The 14,142-nt window shown below is 37.5% G+C and overlaps 2 protein-coding genes across 5 annotated transcripts in view; both read left to right on the top strand.

Annotated features, from left to right (window-relative positions):
• Positions 1-14,142, top strand: part of ETFDH (electron transfer flavoprotein dehydrogenase) — a 259,286-nt gene that overhangs the window by 96,877 nt on the left and 148,267 nt on the right. The window lies entirely within an intron of this gene.
• Positions 1-14,142, top strand: part of FNIP2 (folliculin interacting protein 2) — a 120,478-nt gene that overhangs the window by 35,003 nt on the left and 71,333 nt on the right. For 2 of the 4 annotated variants that reach the window (XM_084884163.1, XM_084884161.1), the window contains exon 1: positions 2,419-3,044. The exons of the other annotated variants lie outside the window; for them this stretch is intronic. In XM_084884163.1, coding sequence (XP_084740289.1) covers positions 2,869-3,044 — 176 coding nt within the window. In that variant the 5' untranslated portion in view covers positions 2,419-2,868. Of the gene's footprint in view, positions 1-2,418; positions 3,045-14,142 lie in introns of those variants that run through there. 4 annotated transcript variants of the gene reach the window in all.

Raw genomic sequence — 14,142 nt, 5'->3', positions numbered from 1 at the left:
TAGTAAATGAGAGAAAGAGAAAGTATGTGCGATTCAGGTAATAATTTTAATGTAAATATACAGTGGCATTAAACTAATCAGAAAGTTGTCTATTGGGCACCTATCATGTGTAAGACCTGTAGGAGGCACAAAGGAAAATGTCAAGACTCAGTTTTGATTCTCAAAGAATTTATGATCTAGTTAGGATCATAAGACAGGTACACCACTCTTTCGCAAAGCAGTTGTGTGTTATGTTGAAAGTGTGGTTTTAAAAATTATAGAGGAATTCAAGAGAGAAGATGATCTTCCAGCCTAGGAAGGCTTCCTGGGAAGATGGAATTGTGACCGAGGAAGTGGTTCTCCCTTGTATGGTTCCCAGGCCAGTAGCAGCAGCCTCCTGGGAACTTAGAAATCTAAATACTCAGTCTCCACCCCAGCAGTGTTGAATCATAAACCCTGGGGAGAGGACCAGCAGTTCATGTTTATGAAGATGCTAAAGTTATAGCTTTACTCTCCCAAGGAAATGGTGGCTAAAAGGTGTGCTGAATTTAGGGAGAAACGGTGACTGGCACATAGTAGGTGTCAAGATGGTTGGCTGAGTGAAGGAAACACTCAGAAGAGGTTTAGGGTTTTCTGTGCCATTTGGTTTCTGTTTAAGGGAATTTTCTCCCAGTGCATTTGATCTTTATTTCATCCAAACATCCTTTGTAACCATGTTGTCATTTTCAGCTCATATTAATCTGATCACTTAAATGTTTGCATCATCTGGATAGGGGATAAAATTTGTATTTTTATAATAGTATTTGAAGCCTTTGTAAAATATAAAATATCAGAATTATTGAACAGCTTGTGGCTAACTACTAGGTAGATGTAGTATATGCAGAACACGTATCTTAAAAGAGGGTTTCATGGCATTTCATCAAGTCCTAGATAAATATCTTTTAGAGATTAAAGTTTTTAAATGAAAATTCAGTCTGATACATAAAAAGTGGGATGTCGTTCCCACAGTCACTGGTAGACAGCATGTGACCCAGTGTTTCCTCTCCTTATTTTATGAAATTCAGTTATTGGCATTTTTAAAGACCCCACCCCATCAACATTGAACTATACTTTTATTTCTCCTGTGCTTTTAGACGAGGCACACCCTAGCTGAATTGAAGATGCTGACTTAGGTAGGGCTTCACTGGTGATGGTGAAAGGCTTTACTTTCAGCCTTTGCTCACTGAGCTGCCCTGACCTAAAGTGGAAAAGTTAGGAAAAAATTTGCATAAGTGATCTTCTGATTTTCGGTTAAAAAGACAAAGTGATTTTAAAGACAGTTCAAGGGAGGAAGTGAGAGGGGGCACGTTGCGAGAGAAGAACCCATGATCACACTCTGGCCATACAGTTAAGCTTTAAGTTTAAAATGTGTTCTCTTTTCTGGAAAAATGAACCCATTTTTCTCCTAATGTAGTTTTATCTTGGCACTATCCATTTAGCATGTTCCACAGAGCAGTCTAGTTGCTATTGTAGGTGTGTGTAATCTTTGTTTCTCAGAGGAGGAGCTATTTAAGATCTTTTGGGGGTTTGTTATAGAGGGACTTCAGGGTCACGCACATAATAAAGTCTTAAGGTAATAGAGACCTCTACCACAGTATCATGAGATTGTTCTCACACTTGTGAAGTGAAATACAGCTGCCATGTATAAAGATGCATTTAAAACCTTCTGAAACTAAAGACTCAGCCAAGTGTTCATCTGATATTAGGAATCTGTTAATATTTTCTTCAGCCAAAATCAAGGATGAGGAAGAGGGAAAGGAATTGAGACAATCCTTTTATTTAGTAGTTATTTATTATCAAGATTTGACCTGTATTTTAAGGGCCTATGCTTTACTTCTAAAAGAAAAAATATTTTTTCCTTGAACTCACAGTAGTGTAGAAAAATCATATTAATTTCAAAACATTATTCTCAATTTACAGATGAAGAATGTTAGGGTCAGAACTTAAATTTGGAATGCTTTTGTTCTTGGTTCTGGTAGTCAAGACTTTCTCAACATAAATATGCCCAGGAATCAGGAATTCAGTGCAAGAGTTTTGAGGGTTTATGGCTTCCCACTTATTACTATTTTTTTTTTTTTACTAATATATAGATACATAATATCCATATATTAGTTTACAGTATGTATTTGGTATTAAAGCAAGCATGTGTCCCTACTCTGCCAGTCCTAAGCCATCTTCTATACATTAAGCCCTACATTTGTCTGTTGTGGGTAACCACCTCTTTCACTTACCATGGGCAGAGTTTTGCAAGGTTGCAGAGTAAGACCTGTCAGCTGACGCTTGCTCACATGAGAGCCATTAGGAGGGTGATGTGACCAATGTCAGAACAACCTTGCAGCTGAAGGCAAGCCACTGCATTTGCCCAGAGCCATATGAATAGGTCTTGTGACTGAATACTTTACTACTGCATAATCTCCAACAGAGGAGCACAGATGAAGTGGGTCAGTCCAGGCTGCTCAACCTGTTGAGGACTTCACTTTTGCTAACAGGAGCACAAGCTTAGGAACAAAAGTAGGAAGTGGGAGTTGGGCTTATCTGTTTATATTGAGTTTGCTGAGAGCATGTTTTATAACGTGATGGATTCATTTGACTTCCTAAATCTTTGGCAGGCTTAATTTACGTAACAAATGAATGTTCCTTTTTTTTTTTCTTCTTCCTAAAAGAAAAAAGAGGAATTTGTATGCTGCCCAGTAGCTTGTCTCACCTACTGTATCATAGCGAGTGCAATGATCATTTAGAGTAGCTGGTCACTTCGGAATATTCCTCAAACAACAAAGGCTCTCCAGCATTTGTGTCCAAATCCATGTTGATAGTCAGGACAAACCGGAAGGAGGCTAAACGGCACAGGAGATGTGTGGAGGCACAGCGAAGACCACAAACCGGCCCCCTGGCCGGCAGGATCCAGCCAGTTATGTGAGTGATGCTGTTTCTGATGCTGGGAGGACTTGCAAGACACTTTTCTGCTCAAAGATTCGAAAACGTGCCAGGGTAGGAAGGGGCACTATTCACAAGGAACTCGACAGCAGGTTTGAAATTTTAATACTATTTCAAAATCTAAGTGAAAATTTAATTTAATTCACTGTTCCAGGATGGTATTATAATGAACTATTTAAATAATGATGCTTATCTAAAAAGAGTAACATACTTGCTATATTCTTTTTAGGTTGATTATTGCATTCATTTTAGAAAAATTAATTAATTTTATTAGAAGTTCTTAATTGAAGCATTCTTTGTAAAGAATTTTATTGCCATGCCAAGACTGGTTTGGTTCAGTGGATAGAGCATTGGCCTGCGGACTGAAAGGTCCCAGGTTCGATTCCGGTCAAGGGCATGTACATTGGTTGCAGGCACATCCCCAATGGGGGGTGTGCAGGAGGCAGCCGATAGATGATTCTCTCTCATTGATGTTTCTAACTCTCTAACTCTCTCTCTCTTCCTTTCTGTAAAGAATCAATAAAATATATTTTTTTAAAGAATTTTGTTGCCCTATTAATGAAAAGGAAAAAATCCTTTGAGAATTACAGACATTCCAAAATATAATGTAGATAGGTAGGTAGTAAGGAAAGCCATAAATATATTTATTGGTTGGTTTAAAATATTTCAGGATATAGTTTCTGTCATATAAAAATCTTTGTCTTTCTTTAGTAGAAATTTAATAAAATGGTATAGAGTCCATTCCAGTATAAGAACCCAGTAGGTTGGAGAGTTAGGGAGAAGTGTGGAAATCATTTTATGGATATTGGGTCACATGCTGTTCACTCAATTAAAGAGTTAAATATGTAGAACAACCTTGGACGGGGTAATGAATAATATGGTACACTAGGAAAATACATTTGAGTGCTAGATAAGAACTTCACTTTTATATTATCTATTTTTATCTGTTTCTTATCAAGAAAGGACAGCTGAGTGAAAGAAAGGAGTGATGAATTAGCATTCATTTTACCTGGATCTTGAACCCTGTTCTGATTTCACTTGATCCCCAGCTCTGCTGTCCAAGATCCTTGTAATATTGGGCAAATATCCCAGCTTTTGTGGGTCTCACTCGCTCCTGCTAAGCTAAGTAGCTGGCTCAGATAATTTAAAAAACTTTTTCTTCTTCTGAGATTCGGAGATGTAGCATCAGGAAATTTTGTATTCCCTATTTCTTTTATTCATACAGTTCTAGATTTCCCAAATAGATATTTCAGGGAAGGAGGTAGTATCCCCATACGAATATGCAGGGCCCCCCAATTATTAAAAAAAAAAAAAACTTACAAGTTTTGGGTATGTACTTACATTTCTCACTTTCTGTGAACTTACTATTCTTTGGTAGATTTTAATAATTTTCATTTAAACAACACTTTAAACTTAATAAAACATGTTCATGTCCACTATCTCCCCCCCCCTTTTAAAAAACAAAACAAAAACTTGTTAAATATCCACTATCTTCTTTCACTTTTTTACCTTACATTTACTTCTCTGATGCTGAGTGTTGTTGTTTTTAGAATTCTGTAAAATGATGACATATACTTGTCAATTAATTGGAATTCATCTCCAGACAGAACAGTTGTCTTGGTAGACCTCATCCACTTTCTGTTCCCTTTCCTACAATCTTGAAACCATATTTGTTATTTGCAGTATTCTATTTGGTTTCCTGAATTTATTTAGGACTTGGGCCAGTCTCAAGGGTAGAGTGAATTATTGACAGGAGCTTGCCCTGTAAGGATCGGGCTCCAAAGTGCTCACGAGTTATCTATTTGTCCAAGTCAGGTGGCAGTCAGTTAGGTATGACTTCCAACTTCTTTGCTCTTGGGTATCTTAAATCAATATTTTCGATTCATGATGGGCATCCCACAAGTGACAGACTGTCTTAAGTTATATGCAGATTTTTTTTTTATTGCATCTGCGTTATTCTACACTATAATATAGGGGTTAAGTATACTATTGTAGTAGTTTGTTTCCACCACTGCCCCCTAATGATTTTCCAATTATTCAGAGTTGATGAGAAAGATTCCATAATATATTGGAGTCATGTTGGATACCTAGTAGTTAGCCACAGTGTAAAACTGACACAGATCAGTGCAGAAAGAGACATTTTAATCTTCCCAATTATGGTTCATGTGGAATGAAACATTTCAGGAAAGAAGTTTGTCCTCTGTATCTTCACTTCCATCCTCATTATTCTCTAGAATGACAGCAATGGGGGTTCAATTTATTTCACAAAATAACAATGAACAAAAACCTAAAGAGTTTGATGAGGCATTTTAAATGGTTTGTCAATAAAAAATTTCTTGATAAAACTCAATTCAGATCTCATAACTCTGAAATCTAGGTATATTGTGCAGTCTTCAAATAATTGCTTCCAGTCTTCTTTCTTAAAATGTCATCTCGCAAAGCTGTAATAACTTAATTTTTAAAACTTTCGCAACAAACTAGATACATACACGGGCTGTTTATAAGAGGAATGTGGGAGTATTTGCCAAGCTTATCTGTGATCATTGTTTCTCCCATGGCAGGAGAAATCTGACATAACCTTGTCTTTGCAAGTATACCATACACACACTATAGATAGAGGAACTGAAACTAAGCACTTCAGAGTCAACTGTGCTTTAAGTTTCATATCTTAAAAAAGGATTCAGAAGAGATTCTTTGTACTGTTTTGGAATCACCAGGCTGGAAGGAGTAGAAGAATTAATGAATGTAAATATCCAACTTCTCTACAATTTGGATGAACTAATTCTACTTAAAAAAAAAAAAAAAAAAAAAAAAAAAAGAAGAAGAAGGAAAGATGTAAAGAGAGGCAGGAAGGGTGGGGGGGAGGGAGGGAGGGAGGGAGGGAGGGAGGGAGGGAGGAAGGAAGGAAGGAAGGAAGGAAGGAAGGAAGGAAGGAAGGAAGGAAGGAAGGAAGGAAGGAAGGAAGGAAGAGCTATAGATAGAGCTGCATTGCTTACCAAGGTAAGTAAGGAACCTAGGGTCTGTTTTCCCCTAGTGAACTACTTCACATAAATGAACTGAACATGATTTTACTACTAGTTTTATTTATAGTAGTTAGGATTACTGACTAGGAAACACAAAAATAGTCACTGATTTAGAGATGTGTGAAGGCAACAGACCAAAGAACTCTGAAGATTTTAGTAAAAGGCTATTAAAGTCTGATGCAAGTTGTAGAGGTGGGGAGAGTGTTTTCTCATTGTGTCCTTGACTTAGAAACAATGTGTGAAAACCTTTCTGCTTTGATACTATTAGAAAATGTAGCTGTTGGACAGGTTAAATAAAGTGAGCAGAGAGAAGCTGCAAACCCTGGTCAGCTGATGGTCTTGTGCTTCCTGACAAGCTTCACAGGAAGGTTGTAAATTGTGGGGCGTGACTCTTTCAGATGCATTGCGTATTGCTGTCACAAGTTCTCCTACCCTTCCTGCATGCCTTCCCTTTTCACTGATTTTAGGGCCATGTTAAAAAAGTTTATTTCTATCAGTTGATAGTTGGGATTCAGAGATGTAATTTGAGAATGATGGAGTGAATGAATGAAGGAATGCAGTGGTAACTTAGTATTGCTGCAGAGTCATGTGTGATTTATGTTTAAATAACATTTATCTTTTCCCTCTGAAGCAATCTCTCTTTTTAGGGATGAATCAGAGCAGTCTTACAACAGAGTTTTAAAGTGAGTATTAACTTGCTTCATAGGAACTGACAACTGACATAAATTTTTATCTGGGTCTTATTTGAAGTATTGATGGCATAACAGGGTAAAGTCCTAGTTATTAGTCACAATAACTAATTGTTTCCAGAATGACAGTGTTCCAGACAGAAAACAAGATTACTCCAGCCACAGGGTCTGCAGGCCATTGGGCCTGTTGGAGGCATTTTTTTCCTCACGTTTGGGCTCAGCTGGATGCTGAACTGGAATACTCATTGACCTAATCCACAGTTCCTGGTGCTCCTGTTACGGCTTCTGTTGTGAGTCAGACTGTGGCTTAGCCTTATCCTTTTATTGGTACAGTAACAGAAGCTGAATAACTCCTGAACAGTGATGTAGCAAGCCCCGGTGGGAATTGGTGAGTGCAGCAATAACCTGTGACCCCATATAAGATTACAGTGAAACTGCCAGTCAAAAGGAATCCAGCTTGTGGGCTCTAGAAAATCCAGGGTTCCTGGCAACTCTCTTCCCTTTCTATGGGACCCAAGTTTATATGAAATGTTGGTTATCAGATACCCATTCATCCATTTAATGTTTATATATTGAAGAGTTCAGTCCTCTTATTGATTTAGGAAAAGTAAATAAAAAAACCTATTCTCAGGTCTTTACAGAACAGATATGAAATAAAAATCCTATCTTTTTCACTAGGCCATTTCCTTTTACTTTTGTGCCGTACCCTGTCCAAAGGCCAATAAACAAAGAAAGAAAGAACTTAGTAAAGCTATGGTAGTTTTTCCCCTTACTGATTTTTTTAAATTCAACTTTCACAAATGAGACCCCAGGCTATAGTACCCGATACCGTAGGAGCACCTTTGATCTAGGGGCCTTTTCTACCTTCATGATATGGTCTGAGGATTCATCTCTGCCTTCAGCTCACTGTGTCTTTGGAAACATCCCCTCATGGTTCTGGGTTTCTATTTTCTCTTCTAAAAAATATAAACAAAACAAAAGTGGTAGATTGGGTCAGTGATCCCCAAATATGTAAAGTGACTTCAGATCCATTGGACAAAATTCCTGGAGGTGGAGCCTGTGAAGTTTTGCTAATTAAAAAAAAAATTTTTTTTTAAACACACATCACAAAGAGCTTCTAAGGTAATTCATATAAGTGGTGTCGGAAGTCCCTTATAACTCTAATATTATAATTCTCTTTCACTGACCAATGAGACCCAAAGATGTAAGGAAAATATGAAGACCTTGGGTAATCAAAGGAGTCAAAACTATCTCAGTGATATTCAATCGAGAAAATTTGAAGAACTAATTGGCTTTGTTAAGCAATCCCTGAATCAGACAGCATCTCATCTAGCAGGTAGAGAGAAGTCCCAAAAGCTGTTCAGTCTGAAAGGCTATAGGCAGAACTGGGCAGGGCAAGAATGTTATTAGCAAAAGAAAAGAAAGGATTGTTTCAGGCAAGGTTACCTTCCTTTGGGTGGAGGTAGTCTTGTTTGACAGATGGATTCTGCTTCCTTTAGGCGGAGGGTGGAGAGGGCCCATGGACCAGTGATTGGTACTGACTAGGAAATTTCAGATTGACCAATTAAAGTTATATTCCTGGAGAAGATTGAACTGCATTTAGGTCAGCTACTAAGTCTAGGTTTGGTGTCATGGGCTTTAGCACAAATGACCCCATGTTGGGCTTGTGGTTTTTCTCTTTGAACAGTGGTCACCTTTTTCTATGTGAGGGAACAAACCATGTGGTTATTTAAGTGAGTGTATTTTCAACAGAGGGACTAGCATACAGAGATCCTAAGGCAGGAACATGCTTGGTATGCGCCTGTTCCTTCTACCCTTCTAAATTCCAGCTGGTCAAATAATTCAAATGACACATAGGAGATTTACAGGAGAAAATCAAATTTTAAATATATTTTATTGATTTTTTACAGAGAGGAAGGGAGAGAGATAGAGAGCTAAAAACGTCGATGAGAGAGAAACATTGACCAGCCGCCTCTTGCACACCCCCTACCGGGGATGTGCCCGCAACCAACGTACATGCCCCTGATGAATCGAACCTGGGACCTTTCAGTCCGCAGACCGACGCTCTACCGTTGAGCCAAACCGGTTTCGGCAGAAAATCAAATTTTAATAACGTGTATATGGGGAATTCACATAAGCATGAAAAATCTAGATATTTAGGGAAACTGAAGTGTGTATGTTATTCAGAATTGAGGAGAAAGTAAGGCAGTTCACAGAGAGATGAAGAGAGTTTATGTTCAGTAAGCAAATGTATACTGATTATCTTGAAATAGTGGGACACAGAGAAGACTGGTCAAATGGGCTTTGCTAGGTTCTTCCCTGTCTATCACACCTAGTTCATACTAAAACATAGTTGTCTGTGATGATAACTCGCTTTCTGGAGAAAGTTCTTCCTTTGTCAAAATTCTTTTAGGCAGTTAGGGGGGAAGGTTAAAGATTTTTCCCGAGATTTTTATTTCTTAAAAATAACCAGCATAAAATAATCAAATCCCAAAGAGACATGCTTTGAGGTGACAAACGCTGTTCCTCATACACTCTAAAGAGAAAAATGTTGCCCAAGGACAAAGATGATTTGGATTCAGAGAGTAAATGGTTCTTTGTGGGAACATCAGTGAGGCTGAGGAGTGCTGGTAGACGGGGTTATCACACTGTGATATGAGAGGCCGGTAGAGGTGGCCTGCCCCCTAATATCTCTCCCATTGGCCCTTGCTTGATAACAAAAATTCCTGCTATTAGAACCTCATTTCTTTGTATTTAAGCCTTAATCTCTCAGGGCAGTAACTGATACCTTAGTAGGAACTAAAAGAAAACTTGTTCTTCTCTCAGGGAGAACAAGATCACATGAGAGGATTGGGTGTGTTCTGTAGCGCAGGGTGTGAGGACTGACCTTATCCTTTCCAGCTGGGTGGGCGGGGCTGAGGGAGACCATCTGTAATTGTGCTGAACAGGGCCAAGACTTTTGGTGGCTATATCCAAAGCTCAAATAATGTGCCGGTGGTGTTCATCTTCACAGGGAAGTCTCTGGCAGACTATAACAGACTAAAATGATCTTCAGAGAATGCTCCCATCACAGACTTTAAAACTAGTGCTTATTATTAAAAGTTTCTGTATTTTAATTGACAGTTGATTTTTTTTTTTTCCCCCTTAAAAGATTATTTCGTAGAGCCGTTTTAGGTTGACAGCAGAATTGAGCAAAAAATACAGAGTTCCTGTCTACTTCCTATCTTACACACTCACAGCCTTCCCTGCTGTCAACATCTCCCACCAGAGTGGTGCATTTGTTACAACAGATAGACCTACACTGACACATCAAGTCACCCAAACCATATTTTCATAAGGGTTCACTCTTGGTGATGTACATTCTATGGATTTGGACAAATGCATGAAATGCATTAATTAATATAGTATTGTACAGAGTAGTTTCACTGCCCTAAAACTCCTCTGTTCTCTGCCTATTCATTTCTTCCTAGACCCAGGCAACCACTGATGTTTTCACTTTTTCCATAGTTTTGCTTTTTGTAGATGTCTTTCGGTTGGAATCAGTATGTAGCCTTTCCTGATTGGCTTCTTTAACTTAGTAATTGTATTAAAGATTTCTACATGTTTTTTCATGGCTTAATAACTCATTTCTTTTTGGCACCAAGTAATACTCCATTGTCTTGATGTAGCATCATTTATTTATCCATTTACCTACTGAAGGACATCTTGTTTGCTTCCAACTGTTGGCAGTTATGCTGTAAACATCCTGTGCAGGTCTTTGTGTGACATAACTTTTACCCCTTTGGATATATATCAAGGAGTATGGTTGCTGGATCATAAGGTAAAAGTTTGTTTAGTTTTGTTGTAAGAAACTGCCAAACTTCCAAAGTGGCTGTACCATTTAATTTCCCCCCACCAATGAATAACTGTTCCTGTTAGTCCACATCCTTGTCAGTGTTTGGTTTTGTTATTGTTCTGGATTTTGGCCATTCTAATCGGTCTGTAGTGGTATCTTACTGTTTTTATTTGCTTTTCTCTAATGACATAAGATGTGGAATATCATTTGCCATATATATATGTATATGTATATATTTTCTGAGGTGTCTGTTTAGTTTTCCCCCCACTTTCTTTTTTATTTTATTTATTTTATTTTTTTTATTGATTTTTTACAGAGAGGAAGAGAGAGGGATAGAGAGAGAATCATCGATCAGCTGCCTCTTGCACATCCCTATTGGGGATGTGCCCACAACCAAGGTACATGCCCTTGACCAGAATCGAACCCAGTACCTTTCAGTATAGGTTTGAAAGGACCAGGCCATTCATAAGCAAAAACCTCTGTGCACAGCTTGGATGCGGCAAAGTCTCAGAGTGGAGCAAACAGCAATGGCTTCTCGTCAGCCCTCCCTTTTCTTTTTAAATACCTCCATCTTTTTCTTAAATATGTTTTCTGACTATCAAAACAATACAATTTTATTACAAACAGAAAATGCAAACAAATATAAAATACGAAAACTCAAATTACCCATACTGCTATCACATAAATTTTGCTACTATAAACATTTTTGTTTATTTCCTTGCAGTTCTTTCTTGATATAGATATGTTACATTGTATTAACTGAATCATATTGTATATTAAATTATACAATCTGCTTTTTTTTTTATTCTGTGATACCATGACATTTCCCCCATGTTATTAAAATGTTTTTGAGAACAATTTGTAATGACTTTGTAGTATCTTCTTAAGTGGGTTCAAAAGCTTGGAGTGTGTTCTGCTAATGGGTATTCAGATTTCCAGTTATAGTGCAGACAATGGCCCAATTTTTGTTCAAATTTTTGACAGGTTCTTGGGAGGAAATTTTTCTTGTAGGAAATTTGAAGGAGACCCTTTTTTTATTCCTCAATGGAAATTGAAAATTGAGAGAGAGAAATTGGTCAGGTAGATGGAAATCAGAATACCTACATTTGGAAAACTGCTAGCATATTGAACAACAAGGGTCTGCCTAGTAATGAACCTCAAAATTAAACTAGTTTGCCCACCCCATCCTGAGCAGCCTAGCACACTCACAGACCTTGCCACAAAGGGGCTTACCACTCTAAAACTTGATGTTGAGGAGTTGATGATCACATCAGCATGTGTATGCTGTGCAGTTAGATAGATGCCCATAAATACGGGGAAATTTACCATTCAGAATTTCTTCTTCCCCTGGGAAGGAGCATGTGAGGTGAAGAGCAGTCAGGAATGTTAGTTTTCAGGATTGTGCCGCTACTGGTAGGAAACATGAAGCAAAAGTAAGGAGACCACAACTCTTTCATAGGTTAAGTCACTACCTAAAGGGTATGTATATGAGTGGATTTTTTTTTTTTTACATTTAAAGTATTTTTCTATATGTCTTTAGAGATAATGCATTCACTTGGTTCAACAATAAAAATTATATATTTGAAATATATTGCTTCCATCTCTTTATTCTTTCCCATCTCTTTTAAGTAATTTTATTTCTTAAAATTATTTTTATATTAATTTTGTATAGACATATATTTTCTTTCTTCTTACACAAAAGGTAGCATGTTCTATACAAGAATCTGCTCTTTGCTGTTTGGACTTGGCAGTATAATCTGGAGATCCATGGGGTCCTGCTTTCATTCTAACACACTCCGACAGCTACTTGGAATTCTGTTATCTGAGTGTAGTATAAATGATTTAATTTGTCCCAACTAATATCCTCTCCAGTTCTTTCCAGTATTCTGCTCTTATCAAACATCCTACAATCACATGGTTTTCAAAATTTGTTTAGTTTCAGAAGTGGGATTAGTGGGTCCAATACTATAAATAAAATTCTGATGCCTATGACAATTTATCCTCCATATATGTAGTCATACCATGTCTGCCTCTGCCTCTGTTTCTCTCATCTAGGATATCTGACTTTTGATTGTTTGCCAATCTAATAGGTATATGATTTTTAAGTTGTTTTCCTAGTTTCTAAGAGCGGGGTCTAGCATTTTTTCCTGTGTTTAGAGACTATTCCCCCCCTCCTTGTGAACTATCTGTATCCATTGCCTAGTTTTCCTTTGCTTTGCAAGTCTTTTTCTATATTGATTTTTGGTTGTTCTTTATATATTAGGGAGATTAGTCTTTTGTCTGTAATACGAGTTGCTCAATTTTTATGAATTTTTAAAAAATCCCTTGATAATTTTTTTTTTTACACATTGAGTTCATGCTATAGTATACATAATTTGGTGTTTTGCTTTTCAGTCTTAACAATATACACCAGAATTTTTATTTTTCAAATGTGGCATGTTTTTACCCCTCAGAGGAAAATTCAGAGGGAGGTCATGGAATATAGAGACTGTTTCCCTGACTTATTTGCCACTGATGCTAAGATGATAGTGTCTCAGAGTTGGAAATGCACAGAATTTGGAGTCAGGAGACATTGGTTTGATTCCTGACTGTGCCACTTAATGGTTATAACCTTGTTAAAGTCTCCTAACTTTTGTGTAAAACAGATTATATAATGCAGACTCTCACAGGACATTTGTGAAGGTCAGCTCAGGTGAATTCTGTAAAATTGTTTGGCAGACTCTAAAATGTTAGGCAGTTATTTATGTGTGTGCTACGCAGCTCTGACCACTGTCTTCCCCTTCCTACAGCCAAACATCAGACCTTCTGGAACTAGAGTCTCTAGGCTCTATACGATTATGCCTTAAGAAGGCAGTTATTTAATATGATGGGAATCAATTTGATAAAGTAATAGTAAACTCAAAGACATAAATAAGTTTACTAGACGAGAAGAGGAATTACTTTTTTAAAGGCTTTGTCCTGTTCCTGGGAGAGGCAGGGAATGACGAAGGACAGGAAAGTGTGGTATATGCATGCTGAGAAGAAAGCTCAATAAAGGTCATTGTCTAAAGCCAAACTACATATTTGAAACTCAATCTGAATTCCTTGAATTCATTAAGGTGGCTTCCCTGTAGGAGTTCACCCACTGCCTCATGCTTCAGCTACCAGGAAGCCTCTTTAAGCAAACAGTAATGAAGGTTGTTTGTCTTAAGACAATAATAGAATCTTTGATGGGTTTAAAAAAAAAAAAAATAAGAGTAGGGTGTTCCTGTTATATTCCTGTTTCATTATTTATTTTTAATTTAAATTTTATTATATATTTTCAAATATTTTAATTTTAGTGACAGGACAGTCATATGGTTAAATATTCAAAAGACAACATCATAGCGAGTACTTACAGCACACTGACTTATGTGTGTCTGGCTCTTTGTTAGTCACTTTGCTTTTAATCCTCAAAAGGACACTTAGGAGTTAGGTGCTACTACCCATGTGTTGCAGAGGATTATACCAAGGAACAGAGTTTAGGTAAGTCTCGAAAGTCACATAGCTGGGAAGAGGCAGAGCAAGGACTTGAACCCAGGCTGCCTGGCTCGAGTCTATACTCTTTTTCACTGTGCTGTTCTGACAGAGATTTAGTAAATAGTGTAGGGAAAGCCTTTCCCTG

Source organism: Pipistrellus hanaki (assembly GCF_964339955.1).
Source record: "Pipistrellus hanaki genome assembly, chromosome: 5".
Classification (NCBI taxonomy): Eukaryota; Metazoa; Chordata; class Mammalia; order Chiroptera; family Vespertilionidae; genus Pipistrellus; species Pipistrellus hanaki.
The sequence above is the reverse complement of the archived record's forward strand: the minus strand, read 5'-3'. Positions and strand labels throughout refer to the sequence as shown.